The 27134-nt window shown below is 38.9% G+C and overlaps 1 protein-coding gene across 1 annotated transcript in view; it reads right to left on the reverse strand.

The window, feature by feature from the left end:
* Positions 1–27134, reverse strand: part of TRPC7 (transient receptor potential cation channel subfamily C member 7) — a 167384-nt gene that overhangs the window by 47000 nt on the left and 93250 nt on the right. Inside the window, exons 4-5 of the mRNA XM_079144701.1 lie at positions 9666–9830; positions 1108–1324 (exon numbers count right to left, since the gene is read on the reverse strand). Of these exons, the coding sequence (XP_079000827.1) occupies positions 1108–1324; positions 9666–9830 (382 nt within the window). The remainder of the gene's footprint in view (positions 1–1107; positions 1325–9665; positions 9831–27134) is intronic.

The raw sequence follows: 27134 nt of genomic DNA on the forward strand, positions 1-27134 counted from the left end.
CACATGTACTTCAGACAGAGCACTCATCTCCAGAATACATAAGAAACTCAAAAAACTTTAGACCAAGAATACAAATAACCCAGTCAATAAATGGGCCAAGGAACTGGACAGACACTTTTACAGAAGAAGATACACAGGCAATTAATAAATTATATGAAAAAGTGTTCAACATCTCTAGTAATTACAGAAATGCAAATTAAAACAACTCTAAGATTTCATCTTACTCCAATTAGAATGGCTATTATCAAGAATACAAACAATAATAGATGTTGGCATGGATGTGGGGAAAAAAGGCACACTTTTACATTGGTGGAGCCACTCTGGAAAGCAGTGTGGAGGATCCTCAGAAAACCTGAAATGGACCCACCTTTTGACCCAGTTATCACACTCCTCGGTTTATACCCAAAGGACTTAAAATTAGCATACTATAGTAATGCAGCCACATCAACATTTATAGCAGCTCAATTCACAATAGCTAGATTGTGGGACCAACTTAGATGCCCTTCAACAGATGAATAGATAAAGAAACTGTGGTATATATACACAATGGAATATTATTCAGCCATAAAGAAGAAGAATATTATGGCATTTGCAGATAAAGGAATGGAATTGGAGAATATCATGCTAAGTGAAATAAGCCAAGCCCCCAAAACCAAAGGCAGAATGTGGATGGTAGAAATGGATGGTGATATATAATGGGGATGGTGGGGTGAGAGAAGAATGAAGAATGGAGGAACTTTAGATTACGTAGAGGGAAATGAGAGGGAGGGGGGTATAAAAATGGTGGAATAAGAGACATCATTACCGTATGTACATGTATGTTTACACAAATGGTCTGACTCTACATCGTGCACAACCATAGAAATGAAAAGATGTACATTCATTGTGTACAATGAATCAAAATGCAGTCTGTAAAAAAAAAAAAAAAATTGGGAGTTATATTACACAAGCCTGTGCATTTTCAACACAAGCTCATATAAAAGTTGACTTTGACTTTCTTATTGGTCATCCACTTGCGAGGGGAGATTGAGTTCAGAAATCAGAGTTTAATAATGGCCTATTATAATGAGAGGTGGAGAGAACAAAAGAGAAGAACAACTTGCTTACCTAAGACCCACTTCATGATGAGCATTTCTGTCCAGGAGAACTGTGTAGTTTTCACTCTGAAGATCTGTTTTGGGTAGTCTGTGAAGGTTTCATTGGGCAGGGTTTTAACACCTTCAAATCGGTCGGATGCATTTACCACTAACAGTCCCAAGAAGATTGTAAAAGAAACTGCATGGGCTACAAACTTCATGAATGGGCTCCTCAGGGTTCGTCCTAGCTGAAAACAAAATATGCACAAGATGTGTTAAACTGGCAGCTCTAGGTGGGTGCAGGTATTTTTTTTTTTTTTTAAACATTGATTTCATCAAACCAAAGTTTAATGAGAGAATCCTTCACTTAGACAGAAACTACTAATGAATCCAGACAGATTTTCTCTTATACATAAAGGTGAGATACTGTTGACCAAATCTATTTTCTATTGACTTCGGTTTTTTCCTATTTAACAGTCTGAGAGGGGCTAAAGGAAAGGAATGGAACACACTGATATATCATCATGTTACATCTGATTGCACAGGTACTCTTAACTGCATGGGTATGATTTTTATGTCCTTCAAATCTGGGAAAAAATAATGTCTGAATAGAATATATAATTTCAAAAGCTATATTTTGGGTATGCTCTTTTGCTGTTTATATGGGATTTATGCTTAGATAGTTTTCAACATTTCTTCTATCTTGATTAGTTTCTTTGAAATCTATATATTCCTGCTAGGTTCTGCTTTAACTGGGCATTTTCATTGATAGTTATGCATATTTTATAATTATCTTTTGATTTAATTTTCTACTTAGGTATTACTTTCTTTCCTTATTTTTCCTGCTTTCAAAAATTCTAACTTAATTGCAGCATATTTATAGAACATAGACTATGCTATTATTTTACACTTGACCTTAGCCAAAAGGCCAAGAAGCAATGCTATTATTTTAAAATTGAAGTTTTCCTTATGGCCTAGTGTTAATGCATATAATCATTCTATGTGAGCCTAAAATGGTTCAAAAGTTGCCCTGTATGGGTACAAGTTTTCGTCGCATTTTCTCTGATCTCAGGGCATCCCATCTAAAGGCCACTTATATCTTTGAGGGCTAAATTAAGGACTGTACATTGAGTCCTTGACGAATCCCTATTAGTGAATTTACCTGGGCCTATTCCTGGTCACTGTCGTCACCTTCATTTAAGCACCCCTCAGCCAGTTACAGTAACAAGACAAGAGCAAAGAGGAAAATCTTTTCTGAAGCTCAGCAGCTTCTGCAGTATAGCTATTCAGTTATAACCAGTGACTGATTAACTGATGTTCACACTCTGCCTCATTCAGGAGTCCTATGAGTGAAATGTTACCCAGGAGCTAGAGTTTGGATACAACAGAAAATCAATTACAGGGGCTTTTCTAGGTAAAATTTTCCTAATTATGACTATGTTCAACATCACGTTTGTAAAATCAGATGACCTGATAATGTTCTTTAAATGTGCTTCAGTATGATAATTTTTTACTTTTTTTGTTTTTTTGGCTGTGCTGGCGATCGAACCCAGGGCTTTGTGCTTGATAGGTAAGCACTCTACCAACTAAGCTATATCCCCAGCCCCAATAATCTTTTACTTTTAATTCTAGTTATTAGTGTAACATGATTTATTATGAGTCTGATGACATAGAACCTATCAACTGCAATATTTTATAAAAGCTCATTTTTATCTTTTTTTTTTAAAAACCCTGCATCTCAGGTCCAGATGAAGGAAATCCCTGATGATGTTAGAAATTACCTGAGTTCACATGTATATGATGCTTGAAATGTATCAGAAATGTAAAATTCAGAAATGTAAAAAGATGCTTAGCTGAGAATCAAAGGCCCACAGCAGCTTACAAATGAAATTTATATAAACTGTAATGTTTAATTTATTTTTGTTATTTACAAAAATAGAGACTGTAGTATAATTTTGGCAATAGGCAGATGTACTAATTTCAGAATTCAGAAACTAAATGAAAGAACTAATAAAAATATCTCCCAGATATTTGATAAAAACATGAATTAACTCATGTCTCATTTTATTTATATGATATTAAATATACAGCTTAAAATTTTCAACATTTTAGCTAATGGTATTTGGCATCTTGGAGCTCCATTTCCCAACCAGGACCTTGGAATATTTTGGTGTACCTAGGAGATATCCTTAGTCTTCACATTGTTTCTTATCATTTTGTCCTGACCAAGGTTGTGATTAGGGGTAATAGAAGATACAAAATGACCATTGGGAGGAGAGTGGGGAGAGGGGAGAAGAGGGCAAGAGATACCTTATCTTGTGTGTCACAGCAGATCCACAGGAATGTCAGAAAAAGATGGAACACTCAGACATGGACATAGCTCTTAAGGAGTTGTTGGCCAATTTTCCTAACCTTTTATCTATGAACTCTACATAGTTTCTTCCACTGAGCACTCAGATGAGGATATGGGGTACATGTTTCTATCTTCTTACCTAGGTGAGGCCCTGATTGAATACATATGTGACTAAATCCAAGCTGCCCTTGGGATTCCCCAGAAGACCTTGTTATAAGAGATTTGTTCCCTTTATTACCTTTCAAGTTGGTATCTCATGGCAGAAAATAAGTGTGTAAATATGATTAGTACAAAATGTAATTTAAAGAAAACTGATAATGCCCTATGGTGATTTGGAAGGTTATCCTGGGCTCAGTTCCCACTTGATCTAGGTCATAGGGAAGAAAAGTGAGGTTAGGAATTGATGTGCTTTTTTTTTTTCCTTTTTGTTTTTTCTGGGACAAATGCATCTTTTTAACTGGTAAAGTTTTGATAAAGGTTTAAATGGAATTTTACACATAAAGATAATTTTTGAAGCAAATTACCCTTGGAGAAAACTTTCCCCTTCACAAGACCACCATGAGCCAAAAGAAAAAAAAAGAAAAGTCAACCAATATTGCCAACAGCTCTTAGTTATGGAATCATTAAAACTGGGTCAGGTCACAGCTTTTAAAATGGATATTAGAGCTTTAGCAAATGTAGTTGTCCATTCTTTCTACAGTGCAGAACCTGTGAGTCTGACAACATGCTAAAAGCAGCTCAGGACCTTATGAGCTGAGAACACAGCAGGAGATCCACGTCTGTAGAATCTAAGTCTCTGACTTGTCCCAGACTTCCTTGGCACTATTCTTTTATTCTGAGAAATATATGAATTTGAGAGCAACCGAGTAGTGCCCTTGAATTAGCTTCAAACAAATGCATACACAGATCCTCAGGGATGGGTACCTGCACTTACTGGTTGGGACAACTTTGTTCCATTTCACTGGATTGTGGACCCTAACCACTAGTATAAGCACTTAATAGGGAATCTGGTGGTCTGAGGGTCCCCTTATGCCAAGAAAACAAACCTGTAGCCATGGTTTTGGTAGATTGCAAGGAGAATATTTCCTATACCTCTTTCTACTACCAAAGTCTCCCTCAATGTCACTTTCTGCCAGATGCCCAATGGTCTCAAGCAAGGGCTCAGTTTAAAGTTGGAAAGTTGAACAGAGGCAAACTTTGTAATCATTCCAAAAAAGAAACATGTACTTCTTTAAGGTCTAAGTTGTTTGAAATATTAGAAAGATTCTAGTTAAATTGTTGGTAGATTCCTTAATATGCTTCTCCCAAATTCTTATTCAAAATGTCTAACCTAGGGCTCAGGAATATTCCCTTTTGTGGGGAGTATTCCTTTAGATATCTCTAATCAGGGTGTTCTCACATTATAATGTGAAACCACATTCTGTTTCTGCAGACCAAAGAGGTGCTGAGTGCTAATGGAATTTACACAGTGGGACTTCTAATGAAAGAAAAGGAAGGGATAGAGTTTATCCTTTAATGGTTTTCTTTTCTCCTTTCTAGAAAAATCCTTCCAGCTCTGACATTCCAAATCAAGTCCATTTCAAGATCAGTCAGCAGTTAAGATGTGTACAGTAGGCAATGAAGGTTGTAATGCTGTTGATGTAACCAGAGAAGTATGTGTGTGGGCATGTGTGTATGTGTGTGTATGTGTAGTGGCTATGGGCATATTTCTGGAGTGGGAGATCCTAGGTTTAAATCACAGTTCCATAGGTTTTTGGCAAGTTGCTTAAACTGTTAGTGTCTTAGTTTCTTCTGTAAAGTGGAGACAAAAATGGTACCTCCTGCATAGTATTGATGCAAGCAATGAATTATATAATGTGTAATGTGTGTATGGTGTGTCTCAACAGGTGGCACTAAGCAGCTCAGGGAATTCTCCAAAAGGGAAATTTAAAAGTAACTCGACTAACTCTTTAAAAAGGTTACATTAAAGGGGTCACAAAATTCTTCTGTGCTTATGCCATGAACCTGTTTGTGGTACCATCCATGTGCAACATGATGCAGGACACTAGAGGTGATGGAGGTAAAACAGAGTACAAGAGTTGGTCCTTTCCTTCAAAGATTTCCTAGTGGGAGAGACACAGACTAAAAACTGTGATAGGAACTATATGCTGAGATGAGAGGTAATATTGTGGGACTCAGTCTGGGCTTAATATGAAAGTAGCCAGCATTTGGCATTCTTAAGTCCTATCCTTGCAGAGTGGATTATCCTTTTGGACCTAGGGGAAGAAGTATTACCAATTTTAGAACATCAGCACTCTGTTTCCTGGCACACATTTTCCCTCCATGGCTATAACTCAAAAATTATATCATGATTTTCTGTAATCTAGTATAACTTCCTGGTACAAGGAAATGTTAGAGAAACAGGCCTTTGGAGTCACTGTCCTCTCCTACTTGACTGCTAGATCACGTGGTTTTAAGTATAGATCTTTAAAAGTTGCTTGCTCATTCATACTTTTCTCACTAGATGTTGTTGTTTGGAACAGTGGAGGGCGATAATGACAAACACTTAGACACTCCTTTAAGCAAGAGTTCTATGGCAATAAGGATGATAGATGGCACGCTGAGAAGATAACAGGTCAAAATCTAAATATGTTTACAGATCTCCCTGTCTGATATCTGGGACTAATTTTAGGGATAACCAAATAGCAAAGGTAAGGTAATGAAGGAAGTAGCTTCTATCATACTTTTAGAATCAGAACTTGTGCAAGTTTCAATATTTTCATGATGTTGATTTCTGCCCCAGTCTACTTGCAGTTGAGACACTCTTTGAATCCTTGAGGATGACTGTTAATTCTTTCAGCTCTGAGAGTTTAAGCAAACAATCTAAATTGTAAATCAGAACAAAATAACAAAGGATGGAAAACAGTCTAATCAGCCATAAAGGCCCTTTGGCCTTGGGGCTTTTGTTGAGAGGATAAAGAACTCTCTAGAAAAAGACCTCTAATTATATATGTCCATGTATTTAAGAACACATATTCTTCTAGTGGTCTGTCTGACCTCAGCCATGTTGGCGATAACAACGAGATATGATAAACAAAACCACTGTTCTTTTTTCTTGACCCTGACAAACCTGTCCCATGCTTCATGTCTGCACTTATCACCATATGTACTTATCTGTGACTTGGTTACCCTCTTCAACCAACATATTCATAAGCTGGTTCCTTTTGAAATCTTTAGTTTCATAACCTCCTTATTTAACTGCCTTTCTTGGGGACCCTCAGGAACTTAAAACAATATAAAAGTAGAGTTGAAAGCTTGGGAATCTAATAGGAAATAAATAATGAGTTAATTTTGGCAGGCTAATCAAGTAATTTTGTTGTTCCTAATAGTCCCTAAATTAGAACTGCAACTATTAGGAAGTAAATGCACCATTAGGTTGGAAACAGAAATTCCAACATTTGCTAGATATTGATGGACATCAGCCAGTTGATGAAATTTGGCAGTAGCATTTTATAAATATATTTGTAAAAAATACCAAGGTCTAGTTTCTTAGATGGAGGTGTCATAATGTCGTTAAAACATGGAATCCCTGGAATGCATTGTATTTTTCATGAAATGACAGAAATAGACATAATGGCAGTGACCCCATTGGGAGGAGGAATACCAGCCCATTAGCAGACTTCTTCACTGTGCCTTCCTCCTGGGAGGACATGGTCTTCTGCACATCAGGAGTCCTTAGTGAGGGCTGATTTTGTCACATGGTAGATGTGACCTCTCTGTAATTCCCAGTAATATCTCTGCCAAACTTGAAAAGATTTCTTTCTAAATGGTGAAAGGAAAAACTAAAAATATCTTGACTGTTTTATCTGTCCTTTGGTTGCCTCAGAGCATGTTCCCAAAGCTCTTTAATGAGGGAATCTTTCCTTGAAATGAACAGTACCACCAACAGTCATCTTAATACCACAGATGAAAACTTGTCACTCAGCTACCAACATGCCCCTACCCCTGCATTGAACTCAGACTTGAATCTACATAGTACACAGAAATGACAAGTGGCTTAATGATCAGCCCATGTTTATCTCCAATACTTTAAATTTTAGTCTTACTGGAAGTTTAGGGTGCACCAAATGCCAATCAGATGAGTATCTGAACAAAGGAGAGAAAGCCCTAGTCATGGATCAAACTTTCCTGTAATAATTTCCTCCAGAATGTTGCAGTGGACTGTTATAGGTCTGCATAAGGGCTCTAGGTCTGACCCTTAAGCCCTAGGGTGGTGTGAGCTTCCTGAATTTATTGGGGCTATGAAATTCCAGAATTCCCTTCCCATACCACATACTTTTTTGGTGGATCATCTATGCATATTTGCCGATTCTTCTCAAATCTACCAAAAAGCTAAAAAAATGTAGTCAACAGCTGGCATATCATTTTTCTCTGAATTGTTTCCCATGCCACCAGGCAGGCAGAGGCAAGTCAGTTTGCTGGTGTTGGTTAGTTCCAGGTTCTTGGAAGCTGTCACATTTAGCTTTGTAGCAAAAGTGAGGATTGACAGCATTTTCTCCACAATGTTGTATTTTAATGATCAAAATGTCTAGAATTAGTTTTAAGACTCAGAAAGAGTGGAGGCAAGTGTCTCTATCCGTACACTCTCTGGGTAAAGGCCAGAATCCAACTTCTACTACATACTAGATGATTTCAGCATCAAAACATGTGCCTGCAACCAATGACCTGCTCTAGTCCAGCTCTATATCTGGTTAGTTTTTTCTTTTTCTTTTTTTTTTGCTTTCTGGACTTTTTTATCCCATAATAAAAGACAGTAAAAAATGGTTTTATCTACCTGTGTATTATTTGAAGAATTTTGATTTAGAAGTCCTTGGCATGGGACTACCATAGAAACAGAATTCTCAATAGATGTAAGGTTGAATACTATAAATGTTCAGTACTTGGGCTTCATTTTCAATATTGTCCACAGAAGATGGTGTTTGAGGTCTGGCCTCCCTCTTTGACCCCTCACTGACTCCAAGGCAGTCAATTCATTGCCTGCCTGGTTAGGTGGCCTCTGCTGGAGCCCTGGAGCCTCAGGCCTATTATTCTGGACTGAGTTCTCTATAAATGGACTTGACAAGCAGGTCACCTCACTGGTGACATTTTTATTAAGTACATTAGCTGATCAAATTTCCTGTGGAACTAATCTCCCTATAGTCATATTTTCTCTTGTGAGTGTTGATTACTTAATTTCTTTAAAAATATATTACTAGATAAATGTAGCTTAGGAACCTTTAAAAATAATCTTAAACCTATGAAACATATTTTCAAGTCTCTGCATGGTTTCATCTTCTAGACTCTAACTCTTGCCCGGAGCTGGAGTGCTGCTTCTTTCTATGGCTTTGGCCCAAATGACTGGGCTGTGGGGGTGATATAACAGGCAGTGGGACAACTTGGCACCTGCAGATACCATTCCTCTTGTCATCAGTTTGTTGTCCCTCGACATTGTCTCCTGGGTAAAAAAAACAGCCCTGCACTTTTTGAGCTCAGCTTTTGCCTCTTTTGTCTTGTAACCTACTTAATTGCCCATGTGGGCCAGAACCTCATCAAGGAGGCTAGGGAAACAAGAACAGTGTTGCAGTGGGTCTGCAGTGCCCCAGAATGAGCTGCAATTTAATTCTCAGCCTGCTAGTTATTTCTTACTTCCGAACCTACTTCAATGAAGCATATATGTTATAATGTAATTGAGGGAGTCAAATGAAAAGTTCATGAAGAGGACTTAGCAAAGAAAGTACTTAATAAGTGCTGGCTATTACTATTACCATAATTATAATTATGGTACTATGGGTTTGGAAGACATGCTTTGCATAATTAGAAGAGGAAAAGTGCCTTTAGTCTTTCTCCGTTCTGTTATTGATTCATTTAGATTATGCTTCACATACTTAAAATTTCCCATTTTCTTGCTCTTCTCTCTTTGAAAATTATGATTAAAAAACAGGTCTTAGCATTTTCCCTCCTATGCGACTTTCTACTTTTGCTGGATGTCTCAGGACTATTATCTTTTTAAATTTAGTTTGGTCCTGGGGCTGGAACTCAGGGCCTACCCTCATGCTAGGTAAGGTTTCTACCACTGAGCCACATTCCCAGCCCAGGACTATTATCCTTAAATAATAATGGGAAGAGATCAGTGCTGACTTGAACAACATGAACTTCAGGTCATGCTAAAAAGAGAGAAGAAATAACTGCAAACGACATGCACCTTAAGCAGTCTGTACCTTGCTGCAGGGAGCAATCCAATAGGCTATGGCGAGAAAAGGGAGGCCTATGGAGACTCCAAAGACAGCCAGAAATTTCACAGCGATAGACTGTTGACGTAAGCCTGAGAGATTTTCATACCACATGGTAAGCAATTGCTGCTGACAGTTAGGATGAGCAACGAACTGTAAAAACAAAACAAAAAACAAAAACAAAACGCAAACAGGAAAATGGCATTGATAGCACTTGAACAGTATACAACTTAGGAATAACTCGGGGCTGAACTGTTTCACCTGGGCCGACCTGAGTGTTGGAGTAGACGGGGAAGGTACCTGCAGGGGTGAGTGGGAGATGGGTGAGGCTTCTGACTGTAGGATGCTGGGAGCTTTGTGCTATAGCCAGAATCCTTGTGGACTGGACTGGCTGAATTTGTCCTTTCCAAATTGAGGCTCAGGAGAAGCCTTAGTCAAAAAAATTGATAGTCAACTTTTGTATAAATGTTTGTCTTCAGTCCAGGCTGTTTATCTGATCAGGGAGATTTAGATCTGGGCTCATTTGGAAAGTCACTCAGAAATGATTAGATCATGAATAGGGGTTTGGAGTTAGATTGTGGGTTTGGATTTTGTTCTATGATTTACTATCTGGGTGTCTTTGTGCCATCTACTTAACCTTTCTGAGCCTCAATAGCTTCATCTGCAAAACAGAGTTTATCTTGTCCTCTTAAAGAGGATTAAATGAGATATTGTAGAAAGGTTCCCCTTTTCCTATGTATTCTAAGGAAAAACAATTACATTGTTTCCAGAGAACTTGTTAAAAACTCTTCAGTATTTCCTCTCATCTCACTGGTGTTCAGCTTGGATCAATGGAGTCCTCCTGGTGTGCTGGAGCACTGGTACATTGTATCCCCAGGGACATCAGGCAGCCTCTCACCACCGTCTCCCTCCCTTGGAACTGCCCTGCTCTAATGACTAAATTATAAGATGGACCTCTTGTGACTATCTGAGGTTGTGTGGCCTGATCCCCACTAGATACAGTTTACTGGACTAGGGATAGAACTTTGACCTACACTGGGCTCATCAAGTTTTCTCTCCTAGGTATTTGGAAGTATGATAATGCAGGCAGTCTATTTAGTGGGCAATTAACATGTAACCTGGCGAGATCTGAGTAGCTATGTTCTATGTAGACTACTTGGCAAAACAGCCAGTTGAAAAGAGAAAGGAGAATGAAGATGTGAAGAATTCTGTCTGAATCAGCTCCACTCTGCTCTCATGGTCCCTGCGATGTCCTTATATTCATAGACAAAATCTTCCTTTTTCTGCTTGATCCAGCATATTGGCTTGAGTTGCTACAATCAAAACACCCCTTTCTGCAAACAATTTTTACCACTTGATTATTTGTTTATTTGACTCTGCCTTAGCCAATAGAAACTGGCAATAGGCAATATTTAAGTAAAATTTATGGGAACAAAGTAAATTTGAGAAAATTATAAACATTAGCTTTTTTTCCCCCCTGTGACAGGAAAAAGATATTATTTGCTTTTGTCAGGCCTGCCCTTTGACTCTACTTAGGATACACAATAGATAGGAAGGAGCACTATTGGGACCTATGGAACTAGAGAAGCTACACTGAATAGTTTTCGAAAAAAACTTTCAACTGATTATCCCAGAGTATAATGTGCCCATTTCATCTCATTTACTCATTTGGGTATTAAGAGAACATGTACAAAGATTCCTGGGAAATGTAAAACATTCCTTTTCATTATAAGAACAATATAAACCAAGCTATTTTAGAATTTTCAATGCAGTCAGCACCATGTTCTTGTTTCTAGTTTCTGGGAGCTCACAGTAGCAGCAAATGATCTGCAAGGACACTATCAAAGGTTTATTTGGCTCTGCAGCCTCTGATGATACTATTACTTGAATATTAGATGCAAGCAAATGAGGCTTTTTTTTGTAGCATTATTGGACTCATAGCAACCATTGTGGTCTTTCTCTCCAAATAGACACAACAGATTCTCCTCAATCCACAGAAGAACCCCCAGATCAGCAGATAATGTACTATCCTAGCCCCCTTTCCAACCCACAACTAAGAGAAGCAAGCAACAGAAAATTATTTGACTGTCATAGTAATTTAGAGTCTAGCCATAACAAGGAACCAGCGTGGATGGTGGTTGAGCAGGGAGGGTGGACATCATTTTTGTTTTTCATCAGTCAGGCATTTATGGGCACTGAAAGGGCCCTTGCATTGGAGGAGACTCAAAGTCTGTTTCCAAGGTGGGCCATATACCCATGAAATAGAAGATGACTGCTTGACTCACCCTAGGGGTCCCTGTACTGTAGCTTCCCTGGAAAGCTCTTGTTGCATTCGCCATTATTAGTTTCCTCGTAGCTGGGGAGAGCCCACCCATGCTTGCTCTGCTGTCTCTCTGTAGGCAAGCCAGCAGAACAGATTGGGCAGTATGGGGTGGGGACAGGGTTCTGTGACAGAACAAAGTGGGGACCATCTCTACTCTCCTTCACTTGCCTGAGGGGAAGACAGTAATCTAACTAGAAGAGAGGTGCTCTCCTGAGACTCTGCATTTCCTTGATTAGATCTTTGCCAACTTCCACGGCTGCATTTATTCTTCCATAATAAAGCAATCTGGCTTTAAATACACTGTTTATTTGTAGATAGACTTTATAATATAATGCTCCCAGAAAGCTGACAGCAGCTGATAGCTGAAGCCCAAATTGATGTTTACCTTTTTATGGACATTTTTCTATACTCATGGCAGATCTTAGAAGACAACTTCATGACATGTAGTTTGATGTGGATCAAAGGACTTTCTCTGCTGTAATTCTCATGCACAAAACAATATCATCCCTGATCCAAGGAAGATGAGAGCAGCGAATGAAGTATACCAAGAGGACACAAAGAAAACTCTAACCAAAAGGGCAAACAGCCAAGGAACAAAGGCAGGAAGAACTCAGGGTGGGAGGAAGATTTTCAAAAGCAAGGTCAGAGAGGAACCCATGAAGAGAAGCCTACAGCTAGAAGAACATGGAACTCAGAAAATTGATGTTGATTTGGGTTTGCTTTCTTTGACTTCTAGCTTACAAAAGAATGGAATGATCGAAGGATGAATGTCACCAAGGGTTTTACCCAGGTCATTCCTGCCCCAAGCCATTTTGGTCTATAGTGTGGTACTTTTAGGAAAATTCTTCAAGGGAAGAGCTGATGTGACTGCTTTGATTTTCCTAATGATAATGATTCATACACTATTTACAGTAGGGAGTTTGTAATGGGCTGGAGTTGAGAATCTCTTAAGGTGGGTTTACATGAGGCTGGGTAGCCTCATAGGAGAGAAAAGTAAAACTATATTCTTAACTGGGATGAACTATTCAGTAAACTAGGTGATGGAGGGAGTTTAGGGAAGTTCAAGTGCTGGGCAAGATAAGAAAGTACTCTGAGACAAAATTCTCTATAATGGGAAGGGAACTGGGATTAGCCAATTTGGGAATAGGACCTGAGGGACTGGAATTCACGGGCTACTGGTTCTTGAATCTATCTCAAGTAAATTTTCCTGGTGGCCCATTTGCACCATCCTTCACAGATAATGTAACATTTATACACAAGGCTAGTTTCTTCTAATATCTCATCTAAACTTTTTGTTTCTCCTAGCCACAGCAGGTGTACTCTGAGAATAAAATGCTAGCTTATGGGGACTTTTGGGGATATGGACTGAATCTTGGCTCTTATTTTGATTTTAATCAGGCTGTAATTTTTCTTTGATAACCCAAGGGAAAATCACCCTTCCACTCTTTGCTCTACTTTATATTCATCCACAAGAAAGTAGCTGCTGTTTTAAAAATTAGTCAGTTGTGGAGAAGCTACAAAAATTCCTTAACTCACTATTGAGTTTTTTAATGACTGCTTTATCAGACATTCAGACCCATGGCCCAGATATTAAAAACAGGATATAAGACCTCTCTGATGGCAGGTGGTTAAGTACATGGATTGCTGTAGTACTGCCTGAGTTCGAGTCCTCATCCTGCCTTAGTCTGGTCAGATGCTGTTAGGTTTTTCTTAGTTCTTTTTTTTTTTTTTTTTTAAATTCATTTATATTGTAAACAAATGGGATACATCTTGTTTCTCTGTTTGTACATGAAGTAGAGGCATACCATTTGTGTAATCATACATTTACCTAGGGTAATAGTTTTTGATTCATTCTGTTATCCCCCACCCCTTATCCCTCTATGGAGTCCCTCCTTCCTCCATTCTTGCCCCCTTCCCATCCCCTATATGGTTCATCATCTGCTTATCAGTGAGATCATTCGTCCTTTGGTTTTTTGAGATTGGCTTATCTCATTTAGCATGATATTCTCCAACTGCATCCATTTGCCTGCGAATGCCATAATTTTATTATTCTTTATGGCTGAGTAATATTCCATGGTATATAAATACCACAGTTTCTTTATCCATTCATCAATTGAGGGGCATCTAGGTTGGTTCCACAATCTGGCTATTGTGAATTGAGCAGCTATGAACATTGCTGTGGCTGTATCTCTGTAGTACGCTGATTTTAAGTCCTTTGCGTATAGGCCGAGGAGTGGGATAGCTGGGTCAAATAGTGGTTTCTTAGTTCTTTATATGTTTAGCTTCCCTTTTCTGTAAAATGTAGCTAGTGATAAGGATTTAGTACTATGGTTTAGATATTAGGTGTTCCCCAAAAGCTCATGTGTGAGACAATACAAGAAAGTCTAGGGGTGAAATGATTGTGTTAGGAGAGCCTTAACCTAATTAGTGCATTAGTCCCCTGACAGGGATTAACTGGATGGGTCATTGGGGGCATGCCTTTGGGGGTCTATATTTTGTCCGTGGGGAGAGGAAAGTTCTCTCTCTCTGGATTCCTTGTGCTATGTCCTGAGCCATGTTCCTCCACCACATTTTTCTGTCATGATGTTCTCTCTCACCTAGGGCCCAGAGCAATGGAGCCAACTGTCTATAGACTAAGACTTTTCTAAAACAGTGAGTGCCAAATAAATTCTGTCCTCTAAAATTGTTCTTGTCAGGTCTTTTGGTAGCAGCAGTGAAAAAGCTGACTAAAACATTTAGTGAGCCAGTATTTATAAGAGTCTGAGAACAAAACCTGGCAATAGTATGTTCTATATTAGTTTTGGATAAATAAAAACAAGACAATGACTGTCCTTTCTTTTCCATTTTCTCTTCCTTTTTGTTTTGTATCTCCTTTCTTTTCTCCCACTTCCTACTCTGCTTTCCTGTCTGTACTCCTGACTTCTGTTTTGTTGGCAGACATTTTCTTGAAGTATCCATGTAACCTAAGCAGGCAGGTTAGGCCACGCCTCCTTTATCCAGTTCCTCTCTCCTCATCCCCCACTGAAGGTGGAGCTTGACTTATCCAGGCTATTAAGTCAAATGGGCTATTCTCTGCTGGGGCAGTCACGGTTACCATCAAGTCTATTCATCAGACACATTGATAGCTCCTCTAATGATTATGGAGCCCTCTCTCAATGAGGAGCAGCACAGATTACAGAACCTGCAAAAAGCTCTTCTCCCTCCCTTAGAGCCTCTCCTTTCCATCAGCTTAAAAGCTGATAAGTCTTGTAGCCCTTTTTGGGGGGAAGGGAAGAGCCTTGAGACTATATGATTTCCATATCTCTTAAGCAGATTTTTCTTGCTGATACTAGGTCTTATTTTACAGTAATGAGATGTGACAATGCATGTTTTGATAAACTGAAGAATAACTTAGCTGGAGAAAAATTTCATGAAATTCAATGCTTATGGGGAAGATAAATTTCTTTAATATAGATATGCTATCAAAGCACCCCTCCCCACACCATGTCTCATGTGAGTATGGTCAAGATTTTCCCCTTTGCTCATCACTAACATTAGCTTATAGGAATCCTTCCTTCTAGAAATTGTCTTCAGAGGAAAAAAGAAGAAAGACTCGGTATCAGTCATCAAGTGGTTGTTCTCAGTATGGGCAGTCCATCTGAATTAGAATAATTTTGTGGAGGTGTCATTTCCTATTTAGAGCATTGTGTAGGATTGGGTTCAGTGGTGTTAATGCTCTTTCCTTCCATTTGTCTTGGCAGTGCTCTCAAATCATGGTGGTTGAGAGAAAAGAAGAGAGTTGGAAAGGTCATTCATTTACTAGTTTATTTTGTTAGTTTATTCACTCGTTCATTCCTTTATTCACTCAACAAACCCTCCCAAATGAATTCTCTAGTAGGCAGTATGCTCTGCACTGGGGACAGGTTGTACTTCTTGTCCACATGGCACTCTCAGCTTTATGATTGGAAGTGGAGTGGGGCTTAGTAGCAACACACTATCAATTCTTGAGCAGGCACTTCAAGGTCAATGAATGAATGAATAGCAAATGCTCATTTAGAGCATGGATCATCAGACGGTGCCATTAGTACCATTTCTTGTGCGTCTCTCTTTATTTGTGCCCTACATCTTCAGAGAATCTAGTTGCTTTGCCTCTATTGATAATTTGTTCCATAAACTGCTCTTCTCTGTGCTAACAGAGTTAAGTGTACACATTCTGGGGTTAGACCACCCAGGTTCAAAACAGATCTTCTGTTTCCTATGTGTGTCCTCCTGGGCCAGCCGTTTCACTGCTCTTAGCTTTGTGGTATCTGCAAGAGGAAAATGTGTACTGGATGCTCAGCATACAGCTCAGTGCTCAGGAAGTATTGAAAGTGGTCACTTGCATGACTGTTATTCCCATTATCACTTCTGGTTTCTCTCAAGTGTTGTTTATATAGTTCTCTTATTCTTCCTGAGTTTATACCATTAGCATAGAGTGTTGAGTAGCTATGTACTTTTAGTGTTAAACATTCCTGGAGTATACAGTGTGTTTCATCATAAAAAACAAAAATTGCCATTATTTTATTAAGTTTTAAATTTATGGGGTATTTTGGTATGGGGCAACATTGTTATTGTGCTCATTGAACCTATTTATGTAGCCAATTCTGGAGTAGCCATTACAGACGATATTCCATAATAGTCCTGGGAGAATGGTGGTGGCAAGTTTTGGGTGAGGAATCCATATACTCATAGCTCTTTTAAGGTGCCTCTAAGCATGGGCACTGGGCAAAATAAAAGGTTTTAAAGATACATTTTAAGTTTGTACTGTTATTTATTGAAGATCTAGTATGGAAAGAACTGAAGTTATTTTATTATCCATAATCTTCACAATAAGCTTCCCCCCAAATGGATGTTTTATATATGTCCCCATACACAAATGGGGATGTATTATCATATCCATGTTTCAGTTGAGGAAAATAGGACTAGGTTATCTCAAGTTATCCACAGTTCCGTGACTAGAAATTTGAGGTTCTATTTCTCATCTGCCTCTAAGCTTGAGCTCTTTTCACTTCACTAAATGCCCTCTTGAATTTTCTTGATCTGGTTGACTTGGACTTTAACCTCTCCTGGTCTTAGTTCCTTGTCATAAATAAAACAATAAAAAATAAGTATTTCCTGAGAACTTACCATTGTTCAGGTCCAGTGTTGAGCACTTTATGAACATTTTTTCACTTATTCCTTGTCAATATAATGTGGTGAGAACAATTATTATGCCCATTTAAAAAGTGAGAGCACCGCGATAGACACTGCGCTGTGCAGTCATTCATAACCACTTCTTTATGATGCTTCTCCCAACTGAGGCTTCCAGTATCTCCTCTAGGTCAGGTCACCGTCCCATTCTGTCCACTAAGCAGGAGGGCATCTCTGTGAGTCTGTGGATTTCAGATGCGCTACAGAAAGGTTTGTATGTTTTTCCAGTCAGAGTTCTGGGTGTCTCCTCTCACCCTGTGACAGTGAACTATGTCCTTTTGGGGAGGACAGTTGATTTATGACTTTCTTCTCCAGAGTAGAAGTTGCTATGCTAATCCCATATCCACTTCATTTATACTGTTTGTGACAAATGGAAGGATAGAGGTATAGATGGATGGGATTTTAACTGGGGAGAAAGGAAGCAACTGAGAGGGGATGGAAAGAAGAAAAAGAACGAAGAACAAAGCAAGGGAAGGGAGAGTGGAAGCGGGAGGTAGTTAAAAACTTGATCTCCAGCTGTTATTCCAACTTGGTTTCTACTCTTTTCCTTCTCATTACTAACTAGTGTCTAGTCAAACTATGCAAAGCTATTCCCAGAGTCTGCCACAAGCATCCTATCTTTGAGCTTCTGCTCAGGGTATCTGCTACCTGAAATACTTTTCCCCTTATTTCTCCTTGTCCAAGTTTTATCCAACTTAGCAATTACCTCTTTCATGAAGACTTACCAAGATTCTTGCCAGTCAGGTGAGAATCTTTCCTTCCTTTCATGTAATTTTTAGTGTATCTCTCTTATCATAGGTATGTGCCTGTATGAGCCTCTGCTGGAGAGCAAATTCCTCCTGTAGGGTTCCTGTTGTCTTTAGTAAAGTGCTGAATGAGTGGGTGCCATTTGAGTAAATGCAGAGTCAGAAGTTCTCTGATTAAGACTACAAACCTGGTATCATCCACCAAAGTGGCCTTCTTTATTCATTGTCCCTGTGGTGTGGCGGATTCTCAGCACTACTAGCTATGGCATCACATCTGGAAGAGGTATGTGGGTATAAAAGACTGAAACTTTGCTTGCTTTCCAGGGGATATGTTGAACAGATAAATGATTGAATTAATGTCTCTGCTGAATTCAGTTTTACTGTAGAAGTGCCAGCAGATTGGAAAATAATAACAACAACTTCCTTAATTCCCAAAGGCAATTGAGTTAGGAGTTTAAAGAGCTTGCCAGGAAAAAAATCATAGCACCATCTGGAGGGATACCTTAAGAACCACAAGCCAAGGAGGAGGATGTGGTTGGAACTCAGCCCAAGGGGATTTTTGACTGTAATTTTTTACATATAATCTGCTTAACCACACTGTGCCTGTATCCTTTATACAGTATTGCCTTAGAATTTCTTGATTTTCATTTTGATCTTTAGGTTTTGATTTTGGGGATAGAATCCAGGGCCTCAAGCATCCTAGGCAAGTGCTCCACCACTGAACTATCCCCAGCCCTAGAATTTCTCATTTTTGGACTACCATCAGAAACATCCACTTCACGGTTGGGAGCTTCCATTTTGACACATGTATTGATGTCTCTCATCTGTTTCCAGCCTTCTCTGATTCCTCTTTCATGTGTGTACCCCAATCCCAGTCAACTCTGGCATGCTTCTTGATTGTATCCACAGCTGAGGGTCCTGCCAGGCAGCTGCACACTGAGCATTCTGGAAGTCTGCCAGGTAGCCAGAGGATATGGGAACTGCTGAAGGGTCTTCACACCTGCAGATATTTTATATTACCTGAATTTAAGGTAGCTGTCTCTGTTATTCTCAAAGGTGAATCTCTGTTCCAGAGATTCTCTAGCAGAACATAAAAAACTCTCTCCCACCTGTCCTTAAATAAATCTCCAGATTTCTAAATTAACAGAAAATACTTACACAAATGCCCCAAATTGGTGGACTGCTCTGAGGATTATACTTGTAACTCAGCAGTATCTCTCTTACCAGAGAAAGAATAATTTTCTGAAAATCATGAACCAGCCTATGCCTCAGTCTCAGGGGTACAGGTACCAAGACAAATGTCACTGGACTTCTCCCAGAGCTGTGGGTAAGCCACTTCCTGAGTACAGGTGCCTAGGCAGCAAGCCGTGACTGGCATTCCTGGAGATGGATGAAGTGCTGTGTTTTCCAAGTGCTCACCAGGTTCTCCCACAGCAGTGAACCCAGAGAGTACAGATGACATGATTGGTTTTCAGTCTGGCTGTGCTGCCATGAGCAGAGTCCTACTGAATGTTCTAGATGATTGCCTCTGTTCTTTCACAGTGTCACAAAGAAGCTACTCTGCATACCTACGAAGCATTTTTTTTTTTTTTTCAGCCATCCAGGGCTATGCCTTATCCTGAAACTAAAGAAAAAGTGGAAGTTGCTTCTAGAAGTCTTTCTTGAATTATTTTCAACTATTTCCCTTTTTGATACTTTCCCTCTAGCCAAGGTGCTGTAAATACCATTTCCAAACATGGCAAATATAGCCACCCATCTGTGTTCAAAGAACTTCCTTCTAACTCCTCTCAGATTCTGTTCTCATCAGTCTTTAAAATCCAACTTCCTCTTCACCTGCAAGTCCTACCAAGTCCCTTGGTCTCCTGAGATGTCTTAGACTCCTATGAATCTTATTCTGTGGTCCCCTCACTTGGCAATCAATTCATGAGTGATGCTGTGGATAGTTATACTCTTGTGTTTACATTTGATCTTTTCTATTATTTTAATCTCCTTGGGAGAACCAACTGTCTGTGTATGTCCAAAAGTGTGCAGCCTTATGTTTTGCATGTAAGGGGTGCTTCTGTTGAGTGATTGATAAATTGAATGCTCTTCTAAATCCTTTTAAGAGTTGTTCCCTGATTTTCCCTGTGACTCATCATCCCAGATTAGTTTCAAAATATAACAAAATCTCTATTACTTAGGGTCTGATGAACACTTAACTGTCTTCACATCTTTACTAAAAGGTAGACAAGGAGAGATGACGAAAACTAAATGGGGCTCTTGTCTTGTGCAGAAGATTGAAATATAATTCTAAAATAGGTGTTGAGGATTGTTTCTTAGCTCAAATGAGGATTATTTAATTTCTCTGTATATTACAAACTCCTGAAAGCTTATATAAGTTCAATATTTTGACATCAATTCAAATACTTATATAATAATAATAATTGCAATATAAGGAATAACTAATGTCTTTGAGCATTCTTCTGTGCCAGGCTCTGGGCTTAGCAATCATTATATTACTTAATCCTGTATTAATTCTGCTTTTAGTTAGTAAAACAAAATACCTGAAGCTGGGTATTTATAAAGAAGAGGCTCATTTAGCTCACAATTTTAAATGTTGTAAGTCAAAGATTGGGTGGCCCCATTAGTTCTGCCTCTGTTGAGAAGTGTTTAGTTATATCATAGTATGGCAGATGACATATTTGTGGGAGCTCTGTGTAAGCAGAGAGATCACATGGTGAGGCAGAAAGCTAGAGACTAGGGAGTGGGCCAGACTTGCTCTTTTATCACAACCCAATCTTGTGAGAATAAATTTATTCTGCAAAACCAGCATCAATCCCTTCTGAGGGTTATGTCCCAATGCCTAATTAACTTGCACTAGACTCCATCTCTTAAAGGTTCTACCACCTCTCAATATTGGTGCACTGAGAACCAAGTTTCTGGCACATGAACTCTGGAGGCACACACTCAAACTATATCCAAATCATAGAAAACCCTCATATAGCAATTCCTCAAAATTCATATTATTAGGTAGTTATTTTAAATTTGGGGCATAAGATAGACTAATTAGCCTGCAATCAGTCACAAAACTGATGGTTTATTAAAAGTCAATTTGACTTCAAGCATAATTTTTTGAACTATTATCTGTATTTTCACAAGTTAGATTTAAACTCAGTCAGACATGCTAAAGCACAAAGAACCATGATTTTTCCAAGTCTGCAAAGGCAGATGACCTCACCATCCAAGGTTCTGTTAGAACTCCCAAGTCTCTTTGCACTTCTATCTATTGGTCTGCCAGGTCTCAGTGGAGAAAAAGATCAGGAATACACAGAAGAAGGACTCAAAGTTAATGCTCTTGAAGGAGTGTGATGTCATGCTGAGGCTGAAATCCTGTTTTTTTTTTTTTTTTCTCTTGCATATGGAGAGGAGTAGCAGCGACTGATACTATGATGGCTCAAGTTCCTGGTCACCACTTTGCCAGGAACCAGATTAATGTAGAGGCCACCTAAGCCCAGATTTGTAGACTTGGATAGTGCAGATTTCATTCAAAAAGCTTCTTTGCAGAGGGAACCAATTAGAATCTCAGGCCCTTTGCCAAATCACACCTGACCCTGACGTCTTAGTAGGAAGAGCTGCAGTTCTAAGTACTTCCTCAAGCCTAAGTTTTGATTGAATACTTGCTTGTTGGTTGCCTAATTCTGCAGAACTTCCTGGCTGTTCTGTCCTTTGGGTAACAGGATTCATGGCATTGAGGACATGTGGGCTCTGGGGTCAGTCTGCTCAGTCTTGGCCCCATCACTGACTTGTGAGGGATCAACTAGATTAACTTCTCAGTTTCTCTCTCTGTAAAATGACCATATACATGACTAACTCATGGGATATTTCAAGGGCTTAGGAAATGCATATTCATTTTTTGGTATAAACTATGGTGCAGTTCTTAAGTAGCAATATACTATTTTTTGTTGGCATATTATTTTATTTATGAAATAAAAATCATAAATAAAAATCAGTTATATCATGCATTGAATGTTTTGATCAACCAAAGTATGCTCACTAACAGACAACCTGTTTATTTTTCATGGTTTTTAAGTAGAGAAACTTGGTCATCAATAAAAGGAATAATAATTACTGTGGTTTGAACACTTTATCAACAAGGAGAACATATACCCAATGTTACTGATATTCAAACAAGAAATTTGCATGGGAATTTGTGTCTATATTTAATCAAATGAAAGAGACAGAAATAGACTGGAAATACATTCTTCAAATATAAACCACAGCTTCGAACCAATACAAAAATTGTAGTTCTAGGCTGATATAAGGATCATACAGTTCTCAAAATGACTTCCTCAGCCAGGATTGGTGGTTCATGCATGTAATCCCAGCTACTTTGGAGGCTGAGGCAGGAGGATCACAAGTTTGAGGCCAATCTGGGCAACTTAGAGAGACCCTATCTCAAAATAAAAAAAATTATAAGGACTGGGAATGTAACTCAGTGGTAGAACACCCCTGGATTTAATCCCAGTACTTGGGGGTAAAAAGACTTACTTATATTATCAAATTAAAATTTGGTCAGTTTCCAGCAGATGAAGAAATCAGAGGAAAACAGTTGGGGCTTACTTATTGCTTTGTGATTCCAAGTTTCCCAAATTTCTTTTGCAGAGAAATGTGCATGTAAGCCAGCAATGATGTTAGAAAATTTTCCTTTTAAAAACTACTTTTTAAAAAATTTTTATTTTAAACTAATAATGCTTTAAAATTAATTTTATCTTCTGTGAATTTATATTATGATACTGATGAATATTTAACATATTTTACCCATATTTTATTTTTACTTGACATTTTATGTGTATGTGCAGTTTTATAGTTGAAATATACTCAAGATTTAGTGCTACCAGTTTTAAATTTAAATTTTTGAATTCTCGAATTTATAGAATGTTACCCTTACCAGAATTTTGATCTTATGAGACATAAAGGCTGAAATAATGACAAAGTTACTGGTTCAAGAATAAGAAATGACATGTGTAACCCCAGTGTCCTAGGTCTTGGCAGCAGGTAAGAACAAACCTAGTCTCAGTGGGTGACAGTCATTTATCCATTCCCCAGGCATACAGTACATGCTTGTTGATACCAGGTATCACATGCCTAGAGGAATAGAAGACACTGTGAACAAAATGGTCAAAGCTGTGTCTGGGAAGTTTGTTAATTTCCCAAACTTGAGTCCTTTCAGACTGGGAAGTTTTTTTTAATTACAACTTCCTCCTATGTTTTCACATTTGACTTGAATTCCTCACTCAAATCACTTTACCTATCTTTAAATATACTAAGTGCAGACGTCAACTCCTCATTTTTCATTCGTTGAAAGAGCCTAGGTAGGCCAGGCCTGTACTCAGGAATGGCTGTTGCTGTGTCTCTCTAACTCTGCTCTACTGCCCCAGCTTCCCCTCTCCACTCTGTGCTTCCTTTGCATCAAAGCCTCCTTCAAGGGCTGGGCCCATTCCTCTGGCCAAGTATAACCAGCCTTCAACTCTCTGCTCTGCTCTTAAGCTTTCTCCTAATGGGCCAGCAGGGTCCCCTTTAGCTCTGAATCTTGGTGTCTCCTTGGCCTGTGGTATCTTCTTTCTCTGCTAAGGTGGCTAGTTTGCAATCCTTTGTTCTTACCTCCAGATCTCTACTATTTCACAGAATGACTGTCTCTTCTCATGCCAGTCCTCCAAGAGAATTTTCTGGTAGTGATGCCCAGGATGAAGTATGATCTTTTGTTCCATAATTTCTCCTTCCCAGGCTTTAGGCCTGTACATTTTTGCTTTTGATGATGCCAAGTAGGGGGTTTGCTTGATTTATTTCATTTACCTCCATCTGACTATGTGAGGTTGTCTTCTACTAAGGCTGGATGGAGAGAGGCATAAAATCCTGGTGCTCACTGAGCTCATCTTGGCTTATGGCAAGGGAGGTTAAGGAGAGCCTAAGGGTTCTGAGTTCAGAACCACTGTTCACCCTTCCTACTTAGGCCTTGGACAGATTGCTTACTTTGGGAATTTTTCTCTTAAATTTTCCTTAAAAGTTAACATTATCTTCTTGCTCTTTTACCCCTTAGCACCAGCCTAATCAATAAATTAAACCCAGTTCAAGTTCTTTTTCATGTGATCTGGGTTCCATGCAAATAATAGAGGAGTATGCTTATCAGTGAACATCCCTTCTCCTCCAGAGACCACCATAATTCTTCACATATGTTCATATATTTCTCACAGAACACCTTTTTATTTTTTATTTTATATATATATATATATTTTAGTTGTTGATGGACCTTTAGTTTATTCATTTATTTTTATGTGAGGCTGAGAATTGAACCCAGTGCCTCACACATGCTAGGCAAGCACTTTACCACTGAGCCACAATCCCAGCCCTCACAGAAAACTTTTAAGGGATGTCTTCTAATTTCCTTATGTCATGCTGCCCATTCTTACTCTTTAATACTTTAAGAGACATTGTTATTTAGATAAAGAACGTGGCACATGTCTAAGTGTGACACTTAGTAAATGTTGACTTTTTTTTTTTTTTTTTGTATTATTTGTAACTGCTCTGTCACTTGACACCAGAGCAGTTCTGGTTTGGACAACTTCAATTGCTTTCTTCACTTCCCTGAGAAATGTGGAAGTTTATCACATCCCAAACATTGGGAAACATTTCTGGTAAAGGCATATTTTGGTCATGCAGGTGACCTCCAGCTCCTAACTCTTAGATGTCAAATGAAGACATGAGTATTATGCATCCAATGCAAAGGTCCCCTGGGCACTTGGGATTGCTAGTTGAAGAGTAAGTACTCCCATTTTTCATCTAGGAGCCAATTCCATACCATGATATAAAGAGCATAGAAAATTAATGAGTTGGGTTAATTTTGTTCATTCTTTGATGGTTTTTTATTAAGCTATGATAAATATAATCTCTCTCTCTTTCTCCATATTCATATTCATATTCCTCAAAATAGGGAACCAAGATTGAATCTCATAAAATGTTGCAATATATTCAAAGTCATATCTGGCTACACTCAGATTTATCTAAACATTTATGTATTCATTCACTCAGCAGATATCTACTGAACCAGGCAGTAGGAACACCAAGTCAATAATAATGTCCTGGCTCTCATGGTCCTCTAAGTCTAGTCAGGGAAATGGTCCAACAGGCACATTTAATGTAGTTCAATCAGTGCCATAGCAAGATACCATGAATTTACAGAGAAGACATGCCCAGCTCAAACTGGGATGAGGAGGGTCAGTGAGGAATGGCTCGCTGGGGGAGGAATTTTTGTAGAGTAATAAAGGCTATACTCAGGCCACCAAGAGAATTGGGAAGGGCATGCTGAAGAAAAGGAGCAGCAAAACACTTGGGCTCTAGAGTCAGACAGATTTTGGTTTATATCTTGCCTCTGCCTGTGACTGACTGACTGATATTTAGCAAGTTACATTACCTCTGAGCTGCGTCTGTTTTATTGGGTTCATTGAATGAGACACACTTGGCATAGTAAAAGCATAGGTTAAGCACTTAATAAATTGTCATTGTTGCTACTGAAGCCTCAGAACACGGGTGTGTCAGGAAAGTTGCAGGTAACTCAGGGGCTATCTAGGAGTGAAAGAAGATGGGAAACCTGAAGAACTTGTGAATCATACTGAGATGGGGACTGAATATGACATGAAAAAGTCATGGGCCTTGGGAGTTAAAAGTTGTAGTAGACTTTCACTTTTAGATATATGAGTTAATATCCATAGTGTAGGATTTTGTGTACCCACACTTGCCCCTGCTGTACCCCCATGTACTAAAGAGCAGAACAACATCCTCTATTTAAATTATAGCATCAGACAGTCTCAAAAGGCTCCAGGGACACCTGATTCATGGAACCTGCCCAGTGGACAATGATAATTTATTGCAGCATCCAGTATTCTGTTGCAGACTCTTTAAATGTTAATGACCAATAATGTAATTATGATGGGGAAAGTTCCTGGGCCAGTTGTGGGTTTAATTTCATTTACAAAGCCATCTGGAGCTATGCAAAATTATTTTTTACATTTTTTTCCAGACCAAATTTGGATGGCTTCTAGTTACTATATCAAGCCTATAGCAAAGACACTATCCCCAGGGTCTGAGATCCAGAGGGAAGCCCAGTGGCCCAAGGATGAGTTGACACAAGGAACATTATCTGGCTAGCAAGGATGAGTTTCTGTTAAGAACTGAGCCTCATTCAGCTCTACAAGAGGTCAGAAAAATAGCTGTTTACTATGCTTAGGAAAAAAGTTTATATTTGTTCCCATGTCTATAAGGCCTTTGGTAGTCTGGTTTTTCTTTACATTCATTCTCCCTTTTGCTTATTATGATCCAGTCCTATTGGCTTCTTCACTATTCCTGAAATGCACCAAGGCCTTTCTTGACCACTCCGTCTAAAATATAAGTACCTCCCTTCTTATTCAGTTCTTTCCCGTTCTTTCACCTGGCTTTATCTTTCATCACTTAGCAACTACTAGAGTTTGTTATGCATTTATAGTCTGTGACTATAAAATGTACTAAAATATAAGTTCCCTAAGAGCAAAGATCCTTTTCTTTTTGTTTATGGTACTGTATCTAGATTTAGAACAGTGTCCTGTACATGGTAGCCGTTCAACAAATATTTGTTGAATGAATAAATTCATGAATGAATCCTGTGGCTCATCACTTTGATTTCTCAGTGCACTCCCACAAGTAGGAATGCTAACTCTTCTTTCCTCCTGAGGGGTATGGCATTTCCAAAGATGGCAGCAATATCTCCCATCCCAATTGCTCTGGAATTTGATCCTAACAATCCCTTATCAAGATGTGGGGTCTATTTCCCTTCTCTGAGAGTTGATCTAACTTTCAGTGACCTATTTTGACCAATAGAATGTGGCAGAAGTGATGTTACAAAACTCTCCAGGTGAAAGCATTAGAGATCTTTCAGCATCTACCTTTATTCCTGGGAAAGTTTCTTAGAAATCCAACTCCTGAGACCACCATGCTGTGAGGATGCTCAACTTAGCTACATTAAGGGAGACCATATGAAGAAGCACTGAGATGTCAGACATGTTTGTGTAGCGTTCTGGCATCTTCCATCCCAGCCCAGCCATCACTTGAATACAGCTGAGCAAATGATTCTAGTGTAAGAACTTCCCAGCTGAGCCCTGCCTGATTTCCAGA

This window comes from Sciurus vulgaris (genome assembly GCF_902686455.1).
Source record: "Sciurus vulgaris genome assembly, chromosome: 6".
Taxonomy (NCBI): Eukaryota; Metazoa; Chordata; class Mammalia; order Rodentia; family Sciuridae; genus Sciurus; species Sciurus vulgaris.